The sequence below is a fragment of the Marmota marmota genome, unplaced genomic scaffold (genome assembly GCF_001458135.2).
Source record: "Marmota marmota marmota unplaced genomic scaffold, marMar, whole genome shotgun sequence".
In the NCBI taxonomy this organism is placed as follows: Eukaryota; Metazoa; Chordata; class Mammalia; order Rodentia; family Sciuridae; genus Marmota; species Marmota marmota.
The window spans coordinates 18,560,777-18,587,195 of record NW_026000168.1 but is presented as its reverse complement, the minus strand read 5'-3'; the positions used below and the strand labels follow the sequence as shown (position 1 = coordinate 18,587,195).

General features: G+C 62.7%; 1 protein-coding gene across 1 annotated transcript in view; it reads left to right on the top strand.

Annotated features, from left to right (window-relative positions):
• Window positions 1–1,441: 1,441 nt before the first annotated feature.
• The window catches only part of LOC107150112 (nuclear pore membrane glycoprotein 210-like), a 59,945-nt gene continuing 34,967 nt past the window's right edge, over window positions 1,442–26,419 (top strand). Inside the window, 16 exon segments of the mRNA XM_015495069.2 lie at window positions 1,442–1,461; window positions 9,138–9,274; window positions 11,128–11,259; window positions 14,414–14,510; window positions 15,531–15,604; window positions 15,607–15,680; window positions 16,494–16,626; window positions 17,331–17,489; window positions 17,897–17,965; window positions 18,932–19,042; window positions 19,660–19,796; window positions 20,289–20,426; window positions 21,711–21,866; window positions 23,360–23,558; window positions 26,248–26,283; window positions 26,286–26,392. Of these exon segments, the coding sequence (XP_015350555.1) occupies window positions 1,457–1,461; window positions 9,138–9,274; window positions 11,128–11,259; window positions 14,414–14,510; window positions 15,531–15,604; window positions 15,607–15,680; window positions 16,494–16,626; window positions 17,331–17,489; window positions 17,897–17,965; window positions 18,932–19,042; window positions 19,660–19,796; window positions 20,289–20,426; window positions 21,711–21,866; window positions 23,360–23,558; window positions 26,248–26,283; window positions 26,286–26,392 (1,764 nt within the window). The 5' untranslated portion in view covers window positions 1,442–1,456.

Below are 26,419 nucleotides of genomic sequence, written 5' to 3'. Positions count from 1 at the left end.
GCGCCACTCGCTCCTGCCCTGATGGCGCCCTGCACAGCCCTGGCCTGAGGCCCAGGAGTGTCGCCTGCCTGCCGCGGGGACCGCAGCGGCATCCGCGTGGGTCACACTGGCAGCAGGGTCGGGAGGAACACGCGGGGCCACCTGATCCAGTAGAGATGGGGATGCGTTGGTGGCCCCTCGGGATGGCCCGCGGCCTGGGGCATGTGGACCAGCGCAGGGCAGCAAGGGACATCCCCGCAGGCAGCACGGTGTGGGGAGTGACCAGGGCTGCTGGCTCCCTCCCATGCTCAGAGGACCCTTGCTGAGCCCCTGTGGTCCAGTTGGGGCTTAGCGGGTCTGGCCTGGTGGCAGAGCCCGGCTGTGCCGGTCTGTGACTATCAGTGGCCTCGTGGTGGCCAGGCCCTGGCTCTGCCCTGAGAGTCGGCCTCCTAGACAGGGAGGAGCTGGCTCAGTCCCCAGGGCATCAGGACCCTGCGCCTGTATCAGGCTGAACTTGGGCTTCAAGGTTTGTGCAGCCACCTGGGGTCCCCCTGTCCCGTGTGGATGGTGGGCGGTCAGTGGCTCTGCGACCCTGGTGCTCGGCTCTCTGGAGGGGCCCTGCTGCTGGGGACAGCCAGGCCGGGGACGAGTGGCTAACGCCAGGGCTCCCAGTGGGTGCCTGGGATCATGGCTGGTGCTTCCTGGGACTCTGCACTGGGCTGTTTCTTTCCTAAAGTGAGGAGCCTTTATCCCCCCTGAGGACAGCTGGTGGCCGCGGGCAGATTCTGATCAGCCTGCTGGGAGGAGGGGAATGGCTCAGTGCCTGTTGATGGCGGAGGTGACTGACTGCCAAGTGCCCTCTCGGAGGTGCTGGGAGGGTTCACGTCCCTTCCCGCCACAGGAAGACCTTCGTCAACCAGGTCCCCAAAATGTCCTCATCTGAGTAATGCTGCCCGGGCGCAGCCACTGTGGCTTTGGTTTTGCACACAGTCCTCTGGGGACTTGGAGCTGTGTGCCCGGGTCACCTCCACCCTGGAGGAGAGGTCCTCTCTGTCCAGGAGTCCCTGGCAAAGCCTCTGGAACACAGAGAGCATCTAAGCCCCGACCCGGGGGACGTTGCTCATCCTTGAATTTGCCGCGTCCTGCTTTTTGACCTACACCGTCACATGTCACATGACTGGATGGTTTTGGGCCCAGGGGACTTGGAGAGGCCATCTAGTCTAAGCTGCCTGCATTTCAGTTGGGAACATAAGTGAGACTCAGAGAGGGACGCGATGGCTGCGAAGTCCTCTCCAGTAGCCGCAGAGACGGAGCTGGTGGGAGCCTCTGGGAGCCGTCCACCAGTAGGCCAGGGGACACACAGCCTCAGGCTCATTGGCCAGAGGAACTCATGCTGCCATGAGTGGCCGCCAGCCAGAGTGGCGCTTGTGTGACAGGCTCCTGATTCTCATAGATACTTTGTTACCGAAGGTGATTCATGAAGTACGTGTCACCAGCCCCTTTGAAAGGCCCCCCTGTATGCGCAAAGTGACGTTCCAGGGCTGGAGACTTAGCTCAGCCCTGAAAAACCCCACATTGTATAAGAAACTGGGGAAATTGAGAAGGAAACAGTCCCACCGTGTCCCCTGCCTTCTGGCACTGCCACAGTTGCTATTTAGATGGCCTTTGGTGTCTCCCCCTGGCCACCAGGGCTCCTTGTGGCTCTTCAACCCTGGTACCTGGGCCCCTGGTGACCCCTCACCTGCCCCTCAGCTGACCTTAGGGGAGGGGGTGCAGCACCCTCCTGGACGGCTGCAGGCCGTGTGTGCAAAACCAAAGCCACAGTGGCTGCGCCTGGGGACAGGCGTACAGCCGCGTCGAAGAGAATGAGTGGCTAGAGTTAGCTTCCAGGAAGTAGAGCAGAGACGGGTTGTCACAGGTGGTGGTTGCGAAGGTGCTTGGCCGAGAAGCCTGTGGACCCTGGGAGAGAAGCCAAATGTGCTCTCAGGTGACATGTGGCCTGGGCTCTTCCTCGGACTCTCTGGAGTTGAGTGGCTTTGCTCTTTGGCCTTTTTTTTTTTTTTTAGTTGTAGGTGGACAGAAACCTTCATTGTGTTTATTTATTTTGAGGCGGTGCTGAGGACGGAACCCAGGGCCTCGCACACACCAGGCGAGCGCCCTGCTGCTGAGCCCAGCCTCAGCCCCATGTCCCTGGAGGGGACAGGCATTGTACAACCTCCTGGCCTCAGGACGAAGCACCCCTGTTGTCAGTGAGGGACTGTAAGCCAGCCGGGTGGTAATCCCAGCGGCTCAGGAGGCTGAGGCAGGAGGATTGCAAGTTGGAGGCCAGCCTCAGCAACTTAGCAAGGCCCTAAGCACCTCAGCGAGACCCTGTCTCTAAATAAAATACAGAATGGGGCTGGGGACGGGGCTCCGGGGTTAGCGCCCCTGGGTTCAGTCCCTGGGGACCTCCCTGCCCCCAAGCTCTGCAGTGTGCCCCTACCTGAGGCGGGACAGGATCCTCCTGGTAGGTCGCGTCTCGGGCCCATGCCTGTACCTATGGACCTTCGTATAGGGTGTTTGCCCCTGGCCACCTCGGGACTGTGCCCGTCCGTCCCCTCACACCTCCGTCAGGTCTCTTTCCTCTGCCGGTGGCCTCGGAATCACAGACTCTGGTCTGCTGAGTTCTCACCTGGGCGTCCCATGAGGTGGTCCCTCCTAGCAGCTAGAGGGGCCCAGGACAGGGCACAGAGTCAGCTTGGGTCCCCCGGGGACAAGCACTGATGGGAAATGTGGATGCCACAGACGAGAGCTGGACAGTCCCTTAACCAACAGGTGGCACATATCCCAACTGGTCCTGCCCTGGGTCCTGGGGACGGGACAGAGAAGGTGTGGATGGTGCCCTTCTTTTGAGGAGCGCGTGGTTGTTGGGGGAGTGACCCGCCTGGCCAAGGGGAGGCCAGTGGACGCATGTGCTGCCGGACATCTGGGCAGCAGTGTGCCTGCGTGAGGGCCACAGGGATGCGCAGCCCCTCACAGCAGGTGCCAAGGCCCTGGGGAGGAATGTTGGCCAGTTCGGGTGTCAGCATGTGGGGTCAGAGGTCGCAGCCCGTGCCACGGGGCCTGTGGGCTCTGCTTGGGCGACGGGCATCGGGGAGGTCCCACTGTCCCCTGCGCCCGGGGGCTCCTGTGTGCCGGGCGGGCCATGCCTGCTTCCCCTCTCTGGCCACAGCAGGGAGTCTGGGCAGATGCTGCTACCCCGAGTTGACCCGGCGCCCGGGCTGTGTCCTTCCTCTTCCTCTGCGGGTGCCCTGCTCTGGCAGGGGGGCAGCCCTGGGTGGCCTCTGCTCCTCCACCCTCCTGGGCTCTGCCAGGGCTGGGCCTGCAGATGGCTGAGGCCCTCCCTGCACCGCCGACCTCCCCTCGGCCTCTCACTTCCCTGTCTCTGTCACCCTGGCCTCCCGCGCCTGGGCTCCCTGGGCCTTGCTGAGGGTGGCCCAGGGTGGGGGCGGCCGAGGAGAGGAGAGGCCGAGTCTCCCTGTGGCCTTGCGGGTCTGGGGTGTGAGCCTGGGCCTGTGGGGGCCGGCCACCAGCCGCCACCAGCTGCCACCAGCCCTTCGCAGCGTGTCCCCAGCCTCAACCTCCTCAGAGCCACGTCCGAGCCTCAGTGTGTTGTTTTTTATTTTAAATCGTGGTTAAGATATGTAGGAGGTAGAATTGGCCACCTGGGCCATTTGCAGGGAGGTGCCCCCCAGTGGCGTTAACAGCAGGCTGGTGGCTGTGTGACAGTCACAACCATGCATCTCAGAGAGCTTCTCGTCTTGCAAAACTGAAACTCCGGGCTCAGCTCCCAGGTTCCTCCCACGCCAGCCCCTGGGGACCAACGCCCTGCCCTCAGAACAGTGCTGAACATTTCTTGTCTTGTGAAAGGGACAGGCTGATGGGCTCAGAGCTCTAGAAGCGTCCCCCAGAGTCTGACAACACGGGGTTCATCCGGGTGTCTGTGGGCATGAGGTTTCCCTTTAAAGAGCTTTTGCAGTCAAGAAGAATCCATTGAGGAGGAAAAGGAACCAGGCGCAGTGGCCCAGGAGGCTGAGGCAGGAGGATCACAAGTTGGAGGCCAGCCTCATTAACGGTGAGGCTCTGAGCAGCTCAGGGAGCCCCTGTCTCTAAATAAAATACAGAACAGGGCTGGGCACGGGGCTCGGGGGTCAGGGGCTTTGAGTTCCATCCCTGGTACCCCCCCCAAAAAAAGGAGGCGTCCTGCGCAGAGGTGACTGCACCGAGCAAGGGCCTGATGGAGATGGGGCTGCAGGGGAGGTGCAGGGCAGGGAGGGCCTGGCACAGAGGCTGCGGCCTCCCCCCCATACAGGAAGAGCCTGGGCCCCCGCTTCCTGTTCAGGGTCATGTCCCCGGGAGCTCACCTCCTCCTGAGGGTTCTGCCACCTTCCCATGATGCCCTGTGCTGGTGACCGAGCCTCTGCCTGTGGCCCTGGGGGCACTTAGGCTCCCACCTGCAACAGCGGGAAGGGCTGCCCAGGGACCCTGTAGTCCAGCAGCTGCCCCCTGCCGGCCAGAGACCAGGAGACTAGACGTGGGGGCTTCTGGTGTATGTGCATGTGTGTGTGAGAACCTGTGCGTGTGCATGCGTGTGCACTTCTGTGTGCATGCGCACTTCTGTGCCTGCACATGTGTGCATCTGCTTGTGTGTGCACCTGTGTGTGCGTGTGTGTGAGAACCTGTGCGTGTGCATGCGTGTGCACTTCTGTGTGCATGCTCACTTCTGTGCCTGCACATGTGTGCATCTACTTGTGTGTGCACCTGTGTGTGCGTGTGTGTGAGCATGTGCACCTCTGTGTGCGTGTGTGTGTGAGAACCTGTGCGTGTGCATGCGTGTGCACCTGTGTGTGCGTGCGCACTTCTGTGCCTGCACATGTGTGCATCTACTTGTGTGTGCACCTGTGTGTGCGTGTGTGTGTGCGTGTGTGTTCCCAGAACTGATTTTACCCCTCATCCCTCTGCACGTTGTTTCTCCTCGCTCTCACGCTGTCTGAGTAGCCATGGTCTGTTTCCTGGGGCTTTGACAAGGACAAGAGAGGGAGAGGGAAGGACGAGGGTCCCTGGGGAGAGCTGGAATCAGCTCACTTGGTCGTGGGGCCACAAGACCCCAGATCTGCGGTTGGGGGAGAGACCCATGAAAGCCCGAGGTGTGGTTTCAGCCTCGGTGCTTCAGAGTCGGGACCCAGGAAGCGCCCAGGCTTCCCTTTGAGTCTGAAGGCGGAGTGCTGATGTCCTGGCCTTGAGACCCTGGGGGGGTGGAGTTTGGATTCTCTGGCTCCGCCCTTTGTTGTCTTCAGACCCTCAACTGATTGGAAGAGGCCCACCCACATTGGGCGGGTAACCTGCATGGCACACTTTTATTTTTGATAAAAAGAAATTGTCCCCGGGTATCTCTGCACTGAGAGGTCCCGCCTGCCACCCATCTCTCATCTCCTGCACCCCTGCGGCTCCGCCTGGCTCAGTTTGGTTAGGTCTGGGGTGTCCCCCGCCCTCCCCTGCGGGGAGGTGATTCTCTCCCTGGAAGCAGCAGTCCTTGGGCATCTCGGCCACTCCCCGCCTAGCCACAGGGCCAAGAGGGCCAGCACAGCCCCCAGAAGTCACAGCAGTGGCCAAGAGGGACTCCAGCAGCCCTCTGCACTTGGCCTTGAGGCCTGTGTAGGAGCCTGGCCTCTGGTTCCTCTGTAAGCCAGTCCCTCTGCCTCGGTGCCTCGATCTCCTGACCTGCAGGAGATCAGGGCGGAACAGTGGTTGTGAGCCACGCCCACTATTGAGGGGAAGTTAATTTTGGGGGGCACCAGGGATTGAATTCAGGGGCCCTGACCACGGAGCCCTGTCCCCAGCCCTGTTTTGTATTTTATTTAGAGACAGAGTCTCCCTGAGTTGCTCAGGGCCTCACTTATGCTGAGGCTGGCTTTGGACTCACGATCCTCCTGGCACAGCCTCCGGAGCGGTGGGGATGACAGGCACCTGGCAGAATTTTTTTTTAAGTTATATTACATTTAAAAAGATGGTGAGCCCTCCACCTTCTACCCTCTGAGTCGGCCATCGTGCGACATTACATACACTGGATTTTTTCATTTCTTTTCTGAGAAATGAAACCAAGGGGTGGGGCTAGGCTCAGGGGCAGAGCACTCGCCGGGCGCCTTGGAGGCCCTGAGTCCCGTCCTCGGCACCAACAAAGATCAATCAGTAAAATAAAGGGGTCGTGTCTGTCCACCCCTAAAGACACTAAAGAGAAAAAGAGAAAGAGAAGTGACCTTCCAAATTAGAGGGAGTTCCTCTAGCCTCTTCCCTACGGACTCCACTTTCTGTTTGGTGGCCTCCTTCCCCTGGGTGACAGACACTTCCCAGCGGGTCTTATTCATGCACTTTCAGGGCGAGAACCTGAATCCTAGGCCAGTGTCCTGCACCAAGCCGCGCCCTGGCCCCTTCCTGCAGGGCTTGGCCACCCAGTATCCAGGCTTCCCGTAAGGGGAGCCAGTGGGCTGGAGGCTGACCCTGTGTCACAGGCAAGGACGCTGAGGCCCAAGGACATGTGATCGCCAGCCTCTGGGGTCCCCCGTGCCTCTGCAAGGTCTGCCCACGGCCCAGGGCTTCGAGTGCCTCACTGAAAGGGCAGGAGTCCCAGCCTCTCCCTGAGGGGAGGCAGGGAGGCTCCAGGGAGGCCCTGGATCTTCTCTGTGGTTGCTCTCATCAGCCCAAGGAGGGACTGGAGGCTGGGACTGGAGGACGCCTGCAGGGACCTTGGGGCCTCAGCACAGGTGGCCACCCCCAGGGTCTGAATGTCAGGTGTCTCCTGCGTCTGCTGTGGAGACCTCCTCACCAGCGTGCCTGGGGTCAGGGCTGGACGTCCGCTGGTCCTTGATCTTGGACTTGAAGCCTCTGGAATCACAGGTAATGGCTGCCGCTGTCTACGGCCCTGTTGAGGACATTCTGTTAGTGCAGCCAGGGGGACTGAGGTTCATGGCAGCAAGCACCTAAAACGTGCCATGTTGCAGAACCACGGTGTTGGGATGGGTGGGTCCAAGCACATCTTATTATAAATGACCTGCTAGCCAGGCCCACGCCTGTCATCCCAGCGGCTGGGGAGGCTGAGGCAGGAGGATTGAAAGTTGGAGGCCAGCCTCAGCAACCGTCCAGGTTGGGAGGAGGAGCCTGGCCTTTGGGGGGTCGCAAGACAACCTGCGGAGTTGCCAGGCCTGCAGGCGAGTGCCACAGTGCCTGCTGTGAGGGTCCCCCTTGGTGTGGCCGTGCTGTGGGTTTGGACAGATGTGTGATGACGTGTGTCCCCACGGGTCTCTGTGACCAACTGAGGGAGAGGGAGGAGTGGTTTATTTTGGCTCATGATTCTGGAGGCTGCAGGCCAGGTTGGCCCTGCGGTGACACGGGATACTGTGGTGAGCACCTGGTGGGGGAGGCCCGGTCACCGAATGGTGGCCGGGTGGCAAAGAGAGAGGAGGGCCGATTCCCCACTGCCTCATCGGGGCACCCCCAGGACCTGCCTGCCCTCTAGGCCCAGGGCCAACACCCAGTAGTGCCACAGGCTGGGGACCAAGCCCTCGACCAAGCCCTGGGCCTTCAGGAGACATTCAGGGTCCCGATGGGGGCTGGGATGAGGCTCCGTGGTGGGGCGCTGGCCTGGCCCAGGCCCTGACCTCAGTGTCACATGGAAATGGACGAAGACAACGAAGGTCTGTGTCCACCTATAGCTGGACGAATTACCAGTGATTGCAGGGTCAGTGTCCCCAAGGTCGGTGTCACCCGCTGCCATCCCCTGAGCCCTGCTGGATCCCCTCCCCTCCCCCATCCTGCATTGAAGAATTTGGGACATCTTAGGCTTAGGAAGTCGCAGAGGTGACACCGAGAGTCCCACCTGCCAGACGAGGAGACCAGAGGGTACGGGGTACCCCGATGCCTGGCCTGGGGGTTTTCACGTCCCCTTTGTCGGCAGGGGACGGTGTCCAGGCCTCCTGCCAGCCACTCTGTGCACACCTGGCCAGGTGCTTGGTGGCACCCTGGGGGTGTTTGGGGACGCCACCCTGCTGTCCCTGTCCCTGGGGCACTAGTTTGGAGTGGGGAGGCTTTGCACAGTGGCTCTGTAGCGGGGACAGGAAGGGACCTTCCTACTGCTCCGGGACAGCCTCGTGGCACGACGCACAGATCCCGGGGGACATTGCTGGGCAGGGCCCCGGGCCTGAGTGCTGGCCACTGCCCAGTGGGCCCTCCCTGGTCCCTGGTCACACTCCGTGGCCACTCCCCCTGCTCGGGTGCTCACCTGTCCCCCCAGGGCCTCTGGATTCCACGGTGGCATTGACCTGGGGCCACCTGGTGCCCGTCCACAGATGGCGCTCGCAGTGCCGCATCCCCTGAACCTGGACACTGCCACCTGTGTCGAGGACGAGGACCGAGGCGTGGCACTACTCAGTGGCTCAGCACATGTGGGCTCCCTGTCCTCCTGCGGGAGGTGGCCTCTGACTGCCCTGGGTCCCTCGCGGGTGGCTCTGTCTGCCTTCCTCCCCGGCCAGGCCGCAGCGTCAGGTCCGGGTGCAGGGACATGTGACAGCCGGGTGACAGTGATCTCCCGGGGTCCCAGGAGCAGCCTTCCTGGGGTGACAACAGCCCTGACTCGCTGCTCTCCCTTCCTGGCTTCAGCTCCCCTCGGTCAGCCTCAGTCTGGAGATGGAAAGTTCTGGAAAGAATTCATAGGTTCAGTGACTCAATGGCGGTGTGTTGTCACGATGCTCTGTGTTTTAGTGACTGTCATGACCCATCTCGCGCCCCGCCTCCTCCACGAGCTGATGTCACCATGTGTCGCTATAGGACACAGCATGCGGAGGGCTTAGTGCCACTGAGGTTTTGAGTGTCCCCTGTGAGCCTGTTGATGACGAGGGCCATTGTGCCTCTGCTCTAGGACAGCCTTGGACAGTGACGTCTATTGATCAGCAAGACTGTCACTAGCTGTTGGGTCCCCTTTTTGAACTGCGGGGGGGGACCGTGCGTCTGGTCCCCCAGCCCTGAGGCTGCGGAGGTCCTAACTGGGGGGACATTGGCTGGCCCGGGCCATCTCAGTGGGTGACACGGCTCTCCCGAGGGACTGAGTCCTCCCCTTCTCACTGCAGGTCATCGACCCGGCCGGAGGTGGCCAGCATAGAGCCGCTGGGCCCCAGTGACCAACCGTGCTCCCAGAAGGCCGTGGTGCAGGCCCGCCTGACCCAGCCCGCCCGCCTGACCAGCATCATCTTCGCAGAGGACATCAGTAAGCGCTTTGAGGGACACGGGCCATCCTGCTGGTGACCAGGGACGGGAGGCCCCCCGACCTCCAGTCCCTGGGCTGAGGTCCCGTATTTGCACTTGGAGCCACCCCTCTGGTCCCGACAGTCCTTTCTGCTGTCCGTCTGTCCTTCCTTTGTTTTAACGTGCGAATTCCACTATGTGGTAATCAGAATACACCTGACTATTCCGCTCCGTCCTGCGGGCTCCATTGAGGGCAGGACAGACAAACGGACGACTCTGGGGGCTAAACTTTATAAAGACCGCTCACTGGGGAAGCTTAAGGTATCTTTGCTTGGGCAGCATCGGGCGTGAGTAGTCAATGGGCTACATGCCTCAAATTCTTTGGGGTTCTGATTTATGCCAGGGGCATAAATCCTCCCAGTGGCTCTGGAGGCTGAGGCAGGAGGATCGCAAATTGGAGGCCAGCCTCAGCAAGTTAGAGAGGCCCTGAGCAACTCAGAGAAACCCTGTCTGTAAATAAAATATGAAAAGGGCTGGGGATGGGGCTCAGTGGTCATGCCTTGGGACAGTGCCATGTTGGGCCAGGGTCCACCACGTGAGCCATTCCCCGTGTACCTTCCACATCCAATCTGTGACACTTTTCCGTGTTTGATTTACCTCACTGGGAAACACAGGTGCCCCTCAGTGTCCCTGGAGGGTCGGTTTCCAGCAAGATCTGCAGGTGCTCAAGCCCGGAGAGGATATGGTGTCTCGTGTGACCTCCAGACAGACGCCCAGACACACTTGTTTGTTTGGTACCAGGGACTGAACCCAAGGCACCGGACCACCGAGCCCGTCCCCAGCCCTATTTTCTGTTTTATTGAGAGACAGGGTCGCCCTGAGCTGCTTAGGGCCTCGATTTTGCTGAGGCTGGCCTCCAACTTGGGATCCTCCTGCCTCAGCCTCCCGAGCTGCTGGGATCACAGGCGTGGGCCACCTGCCCTCCCACCCACATCCTGCGGACGGTGGACATGGGGTCCCCCTGGGTGGAATGGGCTGGCTGAGAGATAAAGGCTAAGAAATGTAGAACAAGGAGAAAACCACAGGATTCAGGCAACATGTCCAGAAAGCAGGGCAGGGACAGGCAGGCCAATGACGCATGGAGCTTCCAGACTGAGAGGCCACATGGCGCCCGCGCCTGCTTCAGCTCTGGGGACCATCAGAGGCCACCCACAGAGTGTCCTTCACAGAAAAGGTTGAGAGTGGGCTGTCCAGTTCCCATCCCCAGAGCCACCATGAGGGCTCTTCCTAGTGGGGCAGAGTTCAGCGCCACGAGCCACCGATAGTTCCCGCGGTCCCACCTGACCCTCCGTGGCCGCCCACTGCGAGAAGACCTACAGGTGACCTACGGGTGGCTCCCCACAGCACCCGCTGCCATGTTGCTCCCTGATCACACGTTAGCAGTGCACGGTGTCTCCATGTGGCACCTGGAAGTGACCCGGGTGATCTGGTGCCATGTGCTGTCACCCTGACCCTGGTGGCTTTGAGGTGACGCGGTGGCACATTTCACTCACGGAGCAAGCAGAACCCCAGGGGGTGTCCACGCACCCCTCAGTAAAAAAGGGAAGAGAAAAGTCATCGGCGCAGTCCTTAGTGCCAAGTGTGAGGACAGAACAGGGCCACCTTGTGTGCTGGTCACCTGGGATGCGCGTCACCCATTCACAGTTCTACCCCGAGCGAGCCCAAACTTTCCTGGAGGAATTCTCTTCCCGATCGTCCTACCCAAGCGCCTGCACACATCCCCAGGGCACTGGCTGGGTCCCGCTGTCCCTGAGGCAGTGTTTCTGTGAGGGTACGAGGTTACCGCCCTGCGCTGACTGCCCGCTGTCCCTCCAGCCACAGGCCAGGTGCTGCGCTGCGACACTATCATTGACCTCATCCACGGGATCCAGATCGTGTCCACCACCCGCGAGCTCTACCTCGAGGACTCCCCACTGGAGCTGAAGATCCAGGCCCTGGACTCGGAAGGTGAGTGTCCCCAGGTCACCTCCCTCCATGATGCGACCCAGTCTGGCTCCTCCTCCATCCCACCCTGGCGCTCCAGCCCCGGGGCCTTGGGGACAGGGAGAAGCAGAGAGGGGCTGTCCCTGGTGTCTGTCCTGCGCACTTGCCCACCCACCTGCCTCCCTCTCCTGCCGTGTCCCCTGCTGTGTGGTGCCAGCCCTGCAGGGGCAGCCCAGGACCTGACCCCAGCCATCACCCAGTGTCAGTCAGTCTCATTACTGTGACAAAATGCCTGGGATGATGGACTTTTGAGGAGGAAGGTCCCTGCGGACGCACAGCCCTGGTGGCTCTGGGCTGGGTGAGGCGGGAAGAGGCAGGAGGCCCCATCCCCTCCCAGGACGTGTCCCCACGACCCACGGCACCTCCTCTAGGCCCACCTCCTGACGGTCCCACCTCCTCCCCACAGTGCCCCAAGCTTGAGATGCAGTGCCTTTGGGGACATTCAAGACCTAAACTACTTTCATTTTGTACCAGGGATTGAACCCAGGGGTGCCAACCCCTGAGCCCGTCCCCAGCCCCTTTTTAAATTTTATTGAGATACAGGGTCTCCCTGAGTTGCTGAGGCTGGCCTCCAACTCTCCTTCCTCCTGCCTCAGCCTCCTGAGCTGTGGGGACCATAGATGTGAGCCACTGCGCCTGGTTCGTGGCTACTTTTTGAGTTGAAAATGCTAAAGTTTGGGCAGAGGTTCCTGGAAACTCTTTCTAGCCCCCATCTCCCTGGAACCTCCAGAGCCCTCGCTGAGTGTCAGTCGTGGGGCCATTTCTGCTGTGTGTGGCGGTCTCCTCCCTCGTCCTCCCCCTCAGCAGGCCGGGGGTCATGATGACCTTGACACACTGCGGCCTCGCATGGTATTTTGTCAGGCAGAGATTAGTCCCCGGAGCCTGTGCACAGGGAGGGGCCTGTGTGCCTAGGGAAGGAGCCTGTGTGCCTAGGGGAGGGGCCTGCTTGCCCACGGGGAGGGGCCTGTGTGCCTAGGGGAGGAGCCTGTGTGCCTAGGGGAGGGGCCTGTGTGCCTAGGGGAGGGGCCTGTGTGCCTAGGGGAGGGGCCTGCTTGCCAACGGGGAGGGGCCTGCTCAGGCACGGGGAGGCACAGGGTCCTGCGCACCCACAGGGAAGAACCTGCGCATGGGGTCTGGGCCTGCGCACCCAGGGGGACGGGCTTGCACGCCCATGGGGTGGGGCCTGAGTACCCACGGGGAGAGACCTGCCCACCCTCGGGGTCGGGCCTGCTCACCCATAGGGAGGGCCTGCTTCCTGCCACTCTGAGCCCCCTGGGGAGAGGCTGGGCCATCTGTCCTGGCTTGGTGTCCCCAGCCCTCCCTGCCCTCCTTCCCTCCTGGCTCTCAGTCGTCTCCGTGCTTGTCCCTGGGGAAGGCGGGCACACAGGCCAGGGCAGGAGCGTGTGGACATGGCGTGTGGCCGCCCGTGGCACTTGGCCTGCAGCCGCAGAGGGGTCTGGTCTGGAGGCTGCCTCTGCCCTGGGAGGCGCCTCTCCACACCTGTCTGCGGTCTGGGGGAGGTGCAGGGGCAACAGGCGCCCTGGGGTCCCCACCTGCAGCCGCCTGGGAGGAAGGGCTGACTCAGCGCCCCAGAGCCAGCCCCGCTGGGATGCAGGGACAGCGGCAGCGGGACCCGGTGGCCAGCACCTGAAGGCCTCTGCAGGCCCGTGATGCTGCGCGCTCCCCGGCTCCTCTCTCTACTCTGGAGCCGGCCCCACACCCTGAGGGTCCTCGCCTGGCTGGCCTCCTGCCTCACAAGGAGGATGGTGACAGTAGAGTCCCTTGTGCCCTCACGTGGAGAATGACTTCCAGTTCTTCCTTCACGCCCAGCAACCCTTTCAGCAGTGTGTCCATTTCTGTTTGTCAGAGGCCACCAGTGCCTGGACCCTGGCGGATGGAAACCCCAGGGCAGGCGTAGAGTCATACCTGAGGTGTGACAGTGTCACAGCTGGTGGCTACTGGGCTCTAGGAGAGGCCCATCTGGGCATAGGAGGAGGAGACCTCCTTCTGGGACATCGGTGGGATCTAGGGGACCTGCCCTTGTTGTTCTGAGTGTCCTGTGAGATCAGCGTGCTGGGCCCTGCCCTGCAGGGGGACTGTGGCCCGCTGGCTGGGGGCGTCCCGTCCCAGGTGGCTGTGGGGATGAGGTCCCCTGGCCAGCGCTGGTCAGCAGGGGACGGAGGGCCATGCATGGCTCTGTCCACGTGCTTTCAGGTCTGAAAAAATGGGTCGTCCATCGGCTGGGTATTTTTTCTCGACCCTCTAAGAAAATGAAATCCTGGCACCTCATCTGTTGTGGTCGAGGTGGCCTTCCTTCCTCGGTCAGTGGCCCACGTCCACGGAGAATCACCGCAGGGGCTCCCCCCAGAGGCCTCCTCCCTCAGTGATGCCGTGGGAGGCGCAGGCAGTGGGGTTTTCTGGAGCTTTCTCTAAACAGTTAAGTGTCCATGGAGATCTTGGGTAGGGGCAGTGGAGGCCCAGGCTGACCGCCCTTTACTCCGTGGACCCAGGGATGTCTCAGGTGACCAGGCCAGGACTGGAATGAGGAGCGTGGGGCTGGTGCAGGGGCAGCCTCTGTGGGGCGCAGTGGTCAGCAGGGCCCAGGCCCAGGTGGCCTCATCTTTGGGTTTTTCTGGGGAACTTGGAAGTTGGGTTTGTCTGTGGCAGAAGCCGGTGGCAGTCCTGGCCTTGGGAGCGCAGACTGGCTGGGCCTGGCTCTCTGTCCCCAACCCTGGGACCCTGGGAGTGTCACGGCCAAGGTGAAGAGACGGGAGACCAGACGTGGGCACTTCCTGCCCTGCTGCCCTCCCTGCCCTGGGGCTGGTGGGGAGGAAGGAGGCCTCAGGCCCCAGGGCAGAGCGCTTGCTGGCCCAGGTGCCATGGTCGTGTCTGGTGTCACAACTGCCCAGGCCCAGCGGGTGGCAGGAGGCACAGCAGGAAGAGCCTGGCTCTACCTGGGACAGGTCTGGGTGCAGACCCTACCTCAGCCCCTGCTGGTCACCTGCTGTGAGCCTGCTGCCCCTGCCCTGCACTGGCCAGCGAGCACCGTGGGCTGTGTGGGTGGTGCTCCTGGGGACACGGCTGTGATCCTGCCCCTGCCACCCGTCTGCCCTTGCAGGGAACACCTTCAGCACCCTGGCCGGGCTGGTCTTTGAGTGGACAATTGTGACGGACACTGAGGCGGAGGGCTTCTCAGACTCCCACAATGCACTGCGGTAAGAGGCGTGAGGCCGCTGGCCACCGCGAGGTCACTGCTGCCTTTGGTAATTGACAGGTGCTTCGCGGGGGACTTAGGAGTTTGGCCTTTTATTTCCACTTTTAAGATCTGGCTCTGGGCGGGGAACATGTGGCGCCACCGTCACAGCCTGTCACAGCCTGCCCTGGGGTCAGCTCTCTGCAGGTGGCACCCCACCCTCCCCCGTTCCCTGGACCATCTCAGGGTCCCAGGGTCCCACCCAGTGAGGACTTGGGCCCGGGACTAGGATGGTCTCTTCCAGTCCTGGCCTTGTCCCTCTGTCCTGTGCCTTTGTCAAGGAGCATGACCCACCTGAGCCCCACCGTCCTCCTCTGTAAGGCAGAGTCGGGTCACGGCTGTGCCCACCCCCGAGGCCCTGCAGGTGGCAGGTGGGGTATTCAGATGCTTCTCAGTCTTGGTCACGCGTGGTGTCGGGGACCTGCTGATCCTCCGCCCACCTCGGGGCTGCTGGCCTGTCCCCTGCCCCAGGAAGCCTGTCCCCCTCCGCTCCGCAGGGGGCTGGGCGTCACTCAGGGTCCCCATGCTGCCGAGGTGCTGGGCCGCCCACTGGGGGAAGAGGCGCGTCTCCTGGGGACGGACAGCATCCAGGAGGCTGTGCAGCCCCTGAGCCATCCCTACCACCAGCCTGCGCTCAAGGGCCACTGCCCCTGACTCTCCTTGGGGACATCAGAAGGGCGTCACTCGCGCTCCTGAGTTGGGGCTGGGGTCCCGGGCCTGTGGCTTGGCTTTGCAGGCCTCACCTGTCCCGTGTGGGCCAAGCGGTGGTCTCTGTCCTGGTCTCTGATGCCACTGGTCACCATCAAGAGTGGGTTCTGGTGCAGGGCCAACCCCCAGGCCCTGACCAGGAATCTGTCACAGGAAGCAGCAGGCACGCAGTGACCAGCAGCCCACACTGCGGGGGACACGGGGGGACATGGGGGACACCGCGGGGGACAGGTCGGAGGGGCAGGCTGGCTGTGACGCCGCGTTCCTTCCCCAGCATCCTCACCTTCTCGGAGTCCACGTACACACCCCCGTCCTACATCTCCCAGATGGAGAAGGCGGCCACGCAGGGGGCACCATCCTGGTGTCCGGCATGAAGACCGGGAGCTCCAAGCTGAGGGCGCACATCCAGGAGGCCGTCTACGGGGTGGGTGGCCGCTGCTCGCGCTCAGGGACACGGGACGGGGGTGGCTATTGGGCCAGGCGACGTTCGGGCCTTTCTGCTGGTCACTGCACAGGGAATGTGCCCAGCATGCGCCCCGTCTCAGTTTGTGGATCCTGAGCAGCGGGTTGTCACTCCCTGCCTGTTCTAACTGGTGTCCCCACCCTGGCCTGGGACACGCCCCAGCATTAGGGACCTGGCTGGGGCTCGGCCTCCCCGGCTGCCTTCCTCGGCCCCGGGCAGAGACCCCGGGGCCACTGGTGGAGGTGGCCAGCCCCAGCCCTGCCCCGGCCACCCACCTCCTCGAGCCTCACCTGTACCTGGCAGGTGGGAGGGGCCTGGGGCACGTCCCCACAGACAGGGACGGGGCAGGCACAGCTACAGAGACAGACTCACTGTCCCACCTCAAGGTCTCAGACGTCACTCCTGGCCCGTCTTTCCTGCTCAGTCACTGTCACTTAAACTTGAGACGGAGCCTGCGTCCATGAGCGGCGGAGGGACTCATCTGTTTCTGGCAGTGACCTTGGGGACATGCCCGCCGTGCCCCCAGGGCTCCCCAGGATTCCTGGCTCTGCGGTGTGGGGCTGAGGGACGGCTTGTCTCTCCACCCTGACGTCTCTGGTCCCCGAGGAGCCTGTGGCTAGGTGGCCGAGCTGGCCTAGTGTGCAGGGCCTGGGCTCCAGCCCGGCTCCCCAAACCCCACGAGCCCCTGTCCCTTGCCCAGGCCACTCCTTGGGGCCATCCCCTGCCCCCGGGGCCATCCCCTGCCCACCTCACGTCTGGGCTCCCCTCTGTCAGAACGTCCACCAGGCCGAGGTCCGGCTGCTGATCCTGGAGAACGTCCTGCTGAGCCCTGCGTCCGACGTCTACCTGCTGGTGGGGACCTCCCTGCGCTACAGGGTGCAGAAGACCAGGCAGGGGACCATCACAGGTGCGGGGCCTGGGGAGCCGTGTGCAGCCGTCCCCTCGGTCTGAGTCGGGGAGACAGACAAGGTCGGCACCATCGGATGCATTACCCACGTAACCGTCCCCAGGTGTCCCCAGCCGTCCCCAGCTCCAGAACATTCTCACCTTCTCAAACTGGGACCCTGACTTGGCTCACCCTGCTCCCTGGTGCCCTGCCCTGGCCCCTGGTACCCCCGGTTCTGCCCTCTGGCTCCGTGGACCTGCCTGCTCTGGGGCCTCCCGTCTGTGACAGCAGGCGTGTCCCTAGTGCCGTCCTCAAGGTCGACCTGCACAGCGGTGGGTCAGACTCCATGGTCGACTGCACGGCCGCGTGTTGAGAGCACACGGGGTGGCCTCCTGCATCTGGCCCACACTGCTGAATGTGGGGTGCACAGGACTCAGCTCCTGGGGTGCACAGCCTCCAGCTCTTGCGGTGCACAGCCTCTAGGTCTTGGGGTGCACAGCCTTCTGCTCCTGGGGTGCACAGAGAGTCACAAAGAAAACTGTGTCTGCAAGTTCGCAGCTGTGGCTGTGCCCTGGGGTGGAGAGGACCGCTGAGGGGCAGAGGCCCTGAGGGTCAGGTGGGCTGTATCCAGCTGCTGGCCAGCAGCTGGGAGGGCGCAGAGATGGGGCTGGCTGCGTCTGGGTGCCCGTGTCTCCCGGCTCCACCCGCCCTGTCTCCCTGCCCAGAGCTCTCGATGCTCTCGGATCAGTACGAGCTGCAGCTTCAGGACTGCGTCCTGGGCCCCAGAGGAGACGCTACTTGGCCTGTGGCCGTCCTGGCCCAGGACACGTCCACTGTCACCGCGGTGCAGCTGGGACGGAGCAGCCTCGTCCTTGACTACCGGAGTATCCTCTAGCCCTGTCTTTTTTGGGGGGGTTCCAAGGATTGATCTCAGGGACTCTGGATCCCTGAGCCCCATCCCCAGCCCTTTTTTGTATTTTATTTAGAGACAGGGTCTTGCTGAGTTACTGAGGCTGGCCTCTAACTTGCAATCCTCCTGCCTCAGCCTCCTAAACCGTTGGGATGACAGGCGTAGGCCACCACGTCCGGTGAGGTTCCGTTTACTAGGGTAGAAAGCACGGCGGGGCCCTTGACCCTGAGCTGCCCTTGGTCTCGGTGGCCTGGGCCACGGGGTGCCCAAGTAGTGTCTCCCTCTCCTCCAGGGCCTGTGTGGCCTTGGTGACGGTCAGGCCGTCGGGGGGCCAGCTGGCTCACGTGCTGTCCTGGGTGCTGCCCCTTAACGAGGAACCAGGCATCCGCATGCAGGGCGCGACCAGGCTGCCCAACGGCACCATCTACGTGGTGGAACCCGGGTACCTGGGTGAGTGTGGCCCTCGGGAACCTCCTGGGCCTGGCTTGTGTGTCACCTGGAGAGTCTCAGGAACGGAGAGGCCTGGGCAGGGCCGGGCACCACAGGGTTCCCAGGACTGCGTCCCCTTGGCCCTGAGGGGACTCGCCTGCTGACACCCTGGAGTCAGGGGGTGCTGCCCTGGCGCACCGTGACCCGTGGGCTGGCCCGATGCCCCAGAGGCCGAGGTTTGGTGTGGACGCCACCTGACCATGGTGAGGCTGGGGGCTGTGGGGACGTGGCCTCGTGTCACAGGAGCTGTCCTTGGGCCTTCTCTGTGAAGCTGCTGGGCACAGGGTGGGGGCTGAGGCAAGTCCTGGACCACAGGCAGGGACGAGAGAGCCAGGGGTCAGTCAGTGCCACACAGCAGGGGGACGTCACCAAGGCCCGCGTCATCTTAGAAGGAGCCTTGGTGGGAAGGGCATCTAGGCAAGGGGACAGCTGGGGAGGTGGTGCCGGTATGGCAGCCTGTGGGGGACGGTGAGACCTGAGGGCAGGGCCGGCTCAGTGTAGACCTGCCCAGGCCCCGGGTGGACCTGCTGCGAGCTCGGCTGGCCTAGGCTCCACCTATTCCTGTCCTGTGCCTTGCTGTGGCCTCGAGCCTCAGAGCCTTAGCCTGGCCCAGCTGGGGACCCGGCACCTGGCCCTTCCCAGGCCTGCGGTGGCCTCTGTCGAGTGCAGTGAGGACAGGGTCCCGCTGTCACAAGCCCTGGGCAGCCAGAGTGGGGTGTGCCCACTGGTCCCCAGGAGTCAGAAAGGCCAGCCGGGGTCCCCTGGGGCGCAGGCCTCACCTCCCAGCTGGTCCCTCTCTGGGTGGCCGGGCAGCAGGGCTGGGCCTCCAGGTGGGTGGTGGCTGCCCCCGCGGCTGGTGCGCGATCGTCTCCTGGGCCCTGGGCCCTGGTCACCTGGGTGCTCAGGCCCCTCCCCTCCTGCTTTTAGGGTTTGCCGTCCACCCTGGTGACAGGTGGGTCCTTGAGACTGGCCGCCTCTACGAGGTCATCATCGAAGTGTTTGACAAGTCCGGCAACAAGGTCCACCTGTCTGACATGAGTGTCCCTGGGGGCCTGGTGGGTGACCAGCACGGTCGTCTCCTAGGGCAGTGACAGGCCCAAGGGCAGACGTAGGGGGGGTCCTCTGCCCCCAAGGGTGTCCGGTCTGTGGGGACACTGACGTTGGGACACTGACATGGGGCCATGGGGCTCCACTCGCTGTGGGAGCCGCAGTGTGCTGTGGTCCCACGCTGGGCAGATGGGCAGTGGGCAGCGGTGGGGACTCCGCCTGGGCCCCTGGCCCCTGCCTGGTCTCAGGGGCCAAGTCTATGCCTCCCCCTGCGCCCCAGGATGCCTGTCATGTCCCAGAGGCCCCTCAGTGACAGGGCCACCTCAGGCTCCTGCCTGTGGAGGGGCAGGTGCGCTGTTAGGACAGGTGGAGCATGGTGGCCCTCTGTCCCTGTGAGCGCTGCCCCGGTGCCTTGGTGGCCGTGGCTGGAGGGCCAGGTGGAGGGCCAGGTGGAGGGCCGGTGGCTGGGTGGTCAGGGCACCGCCCATGGCTCAGGAAGCCTTTCCTGGTGTTCAGAGGCCCCTTCTCCGGCCTGTCCTGGCCGCTGTTGTAGCGTCCCCAAGTCCCTGAGTCCCCAAGTCCCCGAGCTCCGCCCGTGTGCCTTGCAGAACATCCGGATCGAAGCTGTCCCCACGAGTTCCTTGAGGTCCTCTCGTCGTCCCTGAACGGGTCGCACCATCACGTCCGGGCAGTGCAGCGGGGCCAGGCCACCATCCGCGCGGCGCTCACCTCCGTGGTGGACTAGGCACGTGGGGCCCTCCCCTGCCCTCCCCTGCCCAGGCCGCCTCCTGTCCTCGATGGCCTGGAGCCCAGCTGCCCCCCCAGGAGGCCACCCCCCGTCCTCCCTGCAGACGGGGACAGTGCTTTGGGCTGAGCGTTGGCAAGGTGTCCCTTTCCCGGGCCTGTGTGACCCCGCCTGCCAGGGCCATCGGTGTGGCAGAGCTGTGGTCTGTGCCGCAGGCCGGGCTGCCCCGTCCACCGCAGCCCTGGGTTCGGTGAAGGGCTGCGAGCCCCTGTCACCTCTGGGAAGCAGGTCCCCTCCTCCGCCCTGGGCCACCCCGGGCTTCGCTGCGGCCGGCTGTGCACGGTGGCCTCCGCACAGAGCCAGGGAGGGCTGTGGCCCGTCCAGCACCTCCCTGTCCACCTGAGCCCTAGTCCCCAGGGCGAGTTAGGGGGCTGGGAACAGCTGCGGGTGACTTGCTGTCCTAGTGACACGCAGTGACCTCACCCCTGACAGGACGGAGGGGTGCACATGCTCCCAGTGCCCGTGTGGAGCCAGCAGGAGGTGGACATCCACGTCCCCATCACCCTCCACCCCAGCATCTTGACGTTCCCGTGGCAGCCCAAGACTGGCGCCTACCAGTACACCATCCAGGTACGGGGACTCGGCCCCGGGCGTCCCTGGGCTTCCCGGGCGTGTGGCCTCCGTCCGCTCTGTGACTTTTTTTGGTAACCAGAGATTGAACTTGGGGGTGCTTGGCCACTGAGCCCCGTCCCCAGCCCTTTTATATCTTATTTAGAGACAGGGTCTCGCTGAGTTGCTGAGGGCCTCACTAGGTTGCTGAGGGGCCGGCCTCTAACTTTTGGTCCTCCTGCCTCAGCCTCCCCAGCTGCTGGGATTCCAGGTGCAACATGCCTGCTGTTCTGTACCCTTGGCGTTGCTCTCTGTGGTACGACCAAGTATCAGGGGCTGTGGTCCTGTGTTCCCTGAGGTCCCTGTCACTGCAGTGTTCTGGGTTGCCAGGGAAGCAGCCCACAGTGGACACTAGCTGGAGACCACAGTGAGCCCTGGAAGGGCCTGGAGTCCCACTCGGCAGTCACTTGTGTAAAACATGTGGAGCAGCATAAGTGCACCAGAGAGAACTTTGAGATTTTAAGGGAAAACTCTCTGCAACCCTGTCCACGCCAAGCGTCTGAACCCGCTGGCGTCCATGTTCCCTCAGGGCGTGGCCTCGGAGGGGGCTCGCACCCTGTGGTCAGCACAGTCCCAGGGCCTTGTGGGTCCCCTGGTGATGACAGGTGGCCTGTCTCTGCACCAGCATCTGCCCCTGCCCACCCAGACCTGGTGCCATCTTGGCCTCTGGGGTTCAGGATCCTAACCCCTGAACTGGCCACAGCGAGTCTGGCATTTGTCCCCAGCAGGGGGTCAGGACCTGGCCAGGGCCTGTGCTCATGTCTGGTCACAGAAGCAGCGTCTGCTGGTGACTGTGGGGCCAGGGTCAGGGCCAGGGTTCCGTGTTTGTGTCTTGCAGTCATGAGTTCCGTAGAGCATGAGGTCCGCAGAGCACAAACATCCCCAGAGCACAGATGTCCCCAGAGCAGGAAGTCCCCAGCACACGAGGACCAGAAGGGAGATGGGAACAAGGGTTCAAGGGCCCATGGGCACCTCCAGCCCCCGATTTCCACGGGTCCGTGGATCTGTGTGTGTCCCCGTGTGGGGCAGCAGGGTGCGAGCAGGTGGCGTTCCCGGGGGTGGGTGGCACGCATGGGCAGGTGCAGGTGGGCTGGGAGAATGTGGTGGCCATGGCGTGACTCAGTGATATGTGGACATAGCGTGGACGTGTCCCTGGCCAGCACGGCAGTGGGCACCTCATCCCCCACCTGCCACTTCCCAAGGCCGGCCGGTGACTGCATGCTCCCTGGTGGCTCTCCTCCCCAGGCCCACGGGGGCAGCGGGAACTTTAGCTGGTCTTCCTCCAGCCACGTGGTGGCCACCGTCACCGTCAAGGGCGTGATGACCACAAGCAGTGACACGGGCCTCAGTGTGGTCTGGGCACAGGATGTCCAGAACCCTCTGCATTTCGGTGAGATGAAGGTGAGACCCCGGGCTGGACAGTAGGCCAGGGGTGGCCGGGGGGCCAGGAGTGCCCAGTCTGCCCTGTGGGACCGCGACCTGGCACCCTCGCCCCAGCCGGAAGGGCCAGTGCCCCAGGGCTGGGGTCCTGGCGGGAGACCAGAGCACCCTGAGGACCTGGAGGGTCAGCCGGTCCAGAGAGGGCCACCCTGCCCTGGGCTGTTGGGTCACGGGGAGAGGCCCTGGGGCCCGAGACCCCAGAGCCACGCTGCGCCTGGGACTTTCTCCCTGACATGCAGGGCAGATGGCCATCCCTCTGCCCCCACGGCCTCTGCCCCCAGCCCCTCCTGACCACTGCTCTGAGCTCCCCTTCTTGACCCACTAACAGCAGAGGACACAGCCTGTGTCCCTGTGGTTGGGACGTGGGTGGCAGGTCCTTCCCCCTCCTGCTGGGAACCACATACCCACTAGACGGCCCAGGCCATGTGTGGACACCTGGACAGAGGCCCTGGGGGGGCAGCCCCATTGTGCAGTGTGGTGTCCACTGTGGCCACTCCCGGCCTCCCTCCTCCCTGCAGTTCCTGTGCCACCTGGAGCCCCAGGGCAGCTCCTGGGCCAGGCAGGTGGTCCCCTCCTGGACACCCCCAGAGAGGGCTGGGCTGTCAGAGCCCCTCCTGGTCCTCGGGCTACTGGGGCTGGTGGCCCTGGGCTTGCCTGGCAGGAGACAGTAGGGACAGGTGAGCGAGCCAAGAAGCTGCAGGCAGTGAGTGGCCACTTTGGCCTCCCGCCCTGCCCCAGGCCACCTGAGCTGTCCGTCCAGGGTCGCCCCTCAGATCTGCCACTGCTGCCCACCAGCAGCTTCCCCATTAGTCGCCTGGTGGCCGATTTTTGCACAGGACCCAGAGTGTGGCGCCCTCTGCAGCCTCCCCAGCTCAGCCAGAGTGAAAATGGGGTCAGGCCCTGCCCATGGCCTTCTGGGCCTCCTCCCCCTGTGGCCACACTGTCCTTGCCATGGGGCGTTCAGGGGATTGAACCCAGGAGCCCTCAACCCCTGAGCACCTCCCCAGCCTTATTCTGTATTTTATTTAGGGACAGGGCCTCTCTAGTTGCCCAGGGCCTTGCTTTTGCTGAGGCTGGCCTCCAACTTGCGATCCTCCTGCCTCAGCCTCCCGAGCCACTGGGAAGACAGGGTGCACCACCACGTGTGGCCACACTGGCCTCCTTTGTGTGCCTACCAGGAGCTGAGCAGCTAAGTCCATCTCAGGACCGTCTCTTGGACTGACTGTTCCCCAGGGAGACATTTCTCTACCTGGCAGGGCTGACGGGCTCATGTCTGTGCACCTCTCAGAGACCAATCCCCTTCCTAGTCAGCTCTGTGCTTGCATCCTCCGTGCCCAGCCTGGTTGTCCTCTGGTGTGTCCTCAGGGCCACCACAGCGCACCTGGCACACTGAGCCACTGAGCCGCAGGCTGCTTCCTGCAGAGGCTGACAGCCCAGGCCTGGCCCTCCCGCAGGTGTATGTGATCGAGCCCAGCAGCATGGACTTCGCCCCGTGCCGGGTGGAGGCTCGAGTGGGCCAGACCCTGGAGCTGCCCCTGAGGATCAACGGCCTCATGCCCAGTGGGGACAGCAAGGTGGTCACCCTCAGCGACTGCTCCCACTTCGACTTGGCGGTGGAGGTGGAGAAGCGGGGCGTGTTCCAGCCCCTCCCGGGCGGGGCAGCTGGCCGGCGGGGCGGGGCCGAGGCAGCAGAGCGCCAGCGTGGGGTGGCCATGGCCGCGTCCTCATAAGCTGCGGTCTGTCTCAGCCTCATGGGCAGAGGTCCTGGCCAGTGCTGCCTGCCGTGGCCGGGTCTCCAGGCCTGGCTTTCACCCCAGGACGCTTGCGTCTTTAGGGGGATTCTGTTGAGACAGGAGTCCTGGGGTCAGGATTTCTCTCAGAAAGTTCCTGTAGGCTCCCAAGTGACTGCATGCAGGACTTTGTGTGGCCTTGGGGACGACTCAGTTGGCTTAAGGAATAGTTATCTTCGGCAGGGACGGCTGGTCAGTGCAGAGACATTCACAGGGATCTGTGGGACCCTGTCCCCGGTCCCTCCGCCTGCTGTGGCAGAGTTTCTTAAACTGGGTAAGTTTTGTCAACGACAGAAAGTGACTTCACAGTCACTCCACATGGGGCTGCGTCCTGCCCTGTGCGTGTATCCCACGGCCTTGTTTCTTCAGAAGCTCTTAACTGTGCGGTGACACATGCCTGTCATCCCAGCAGCTCAGGAGGCTGAGGCAGGAGGATCGCAAGGTGGAGGCCAGCCTCAGCCACTCATTGAGGCCCCAAGCAGCTCAGCGAGAACCTGTCTCTAAATAAAATACAGAATAGGGCTGGGGACGGGGCTCAGGGGTTAGGGCCCCTGTGTTCAGTCCCTGGCACCAAAAAAAAAAAAAAGCATTTTTAACCAGTGTTGCCCTTGGTGACCTTGAGAGGCCTCTAAGTCCTGCCTGCTTCCCTCCTGAGCGCGTCCCCCACCGTGAGCTCAGGGCCCTGGCTGACCACTTCAGATGCAGGGAGACTTGGAAACACACATGGACACCTGCTGTGCCGCCACAGCTGTCTCCCCTCTATCTGACCCTCTGTTCCCTGTGACTAGGGACACCCTTCCCCGCCCCATCCCTCCCACGCCCTGTCCCTGAGCACCATTGTCCTGCTGCCCCTTTCTAGAAGTTCCACTGTTAGACGCCACAGAAGGACGCTCCTGGGGGATTGATGTGTTAATTCGTCCTGTTCAGTCACTCTTGGTGATAGATGCCACTGTCACACTGTCACACTGAGAATGACATTGATGGGGATGTAGAGAAAATGCAGCGTCTGCAGCGCTTGCCCCTCTGAGGTCTCTGTGTCGGCTGTCGGCTGTCACCGGGCCTCTTTGGTTCTGCATCTCAGTGTGACTGCACCCTCCAGTGTCTCCTTGGCCACACCAGGCCACACCAGGCCACCGGTGGGAATCCGGGACAAAAAGAAAACTGGCTTGTTCACACAGTGGATCAGCCAGTGAATGACGGGGGAGCAGAGAGTCCTTGGGACAAATGAAAATAAAACAGGGACCCAAACTTGGAAGTGTGGCAAGAGCATTGGGTTCCAGGGGGCGCAGAGCTGCGGCTGCTGAGTCAAAAAGACTGAGAGCTCGACTCAGCAACTAAGTTCAGTACTTACAGAAACAGAAAAAGAACAGGCTAAACCCAGTGCCGTCTCGCAGAAGAAAAGCACTCAGATCAGATCAGAGGAGAGGGCCCACGCCTCTCATCCCAGCGGCTCAGGAGGCTGAGGCAGGAGGATGGTGAGTTGGAGGCCAGCCTCAGCAATGGCCAGGCCCTACAGATCTCAGTGAGACTCTGGCTCTCATAAAATACAGAATAGGGCTGGGGATGTGCTCAGGGTCCAGGGCCCCTGAGCTCAATCCCTGGTTCCTCCCCCAGCAAAAAAAAATGAGAGGAAATTAACGAAACCAAACGTTGGTTCTTTTGAAGGATCAATAAAACTGAGACCCCTTTGGCTAGATCGTCACAGATAAAGGACTGGTCGCTAAAATCAGGTGTGAGCCACAGGATGTCATTGCTACAGAGATAAACAGATCCATGAGAGTCTTTTTCCGGGGACATCATCGTCCATGGAGAAAACCCCCCGAGGTCCTAAAGAGGAGCCAAAGGACCAAAGTGAACCCAGCCGAGGGGCAGGAATGTGGACCGTCCAGGACCCGAGTGGGCCAAGCCCTCTTGGGAGAGGGCAGACGTGGCGGGCTGGTGACTGCTGTTTCCAGGCTGTGGAGCTGCAGGCCACAGCTCGTGACAGTGGTCGTGGCCAGGCTTTAGAGGCCCACGGGGTAAAACACCCAGCCTAGAAAAGGACCCTCGTGCCCATAGTGAAATGTCATTTTTGTGGGGTGTGGGTACCGGCCATTGGACTCAGGATACTAGACCCCTGAGCCCCCGTCCCAGCCCTAGTTTGTAGTTTATTTAGAGACGGGGCCTCACTGAGCTGCTTAGGGCCTCGCTGAGTGGCTAAGGCTGGCCTCCAACTTGCGATCCTCCTGCCTCAGCCTCCCCAGCCCCTGGGATGACAGGCGTGGGCCACCACCCTGCTATCTTATGCTTCTTGACCTGAGTCTTAGCTACAGGCCATCTTAGGTCTGTGGGGTAAAGACAAGACTGTGAGTCGTTCCCTTAGGACATCTTGGTGGGTGACTTGTTTGATTCTTTGTCTGTTTTCGGGGTCGGGTGTCAGGCACTGAGTTACACCCCAGCCCCAAGGCTCTTAAGTTGGCATCAGCTGTGTGTCCAGCCAGATGGAGGGGCCCTGAGCTAGCCATGCGCCCCTCCAGCTTCCCATGGTGACCGCAGTTCTCTCCTTGACACAGGGCGGCTGCCCCCGGGGCCTGAGCACTGTGGTGGCGTCGGGTGAAGGCCGAGGCTCGGGGCTCCACCACACTCCTGGTGAGCTACAGGCATGGCCACGTCCACCTGAGCGCCAGCCTCACCATCACCGCCTACCTGCCCCTCAGGGTGAGCCGGTTGCCCTGGGCCACTGTG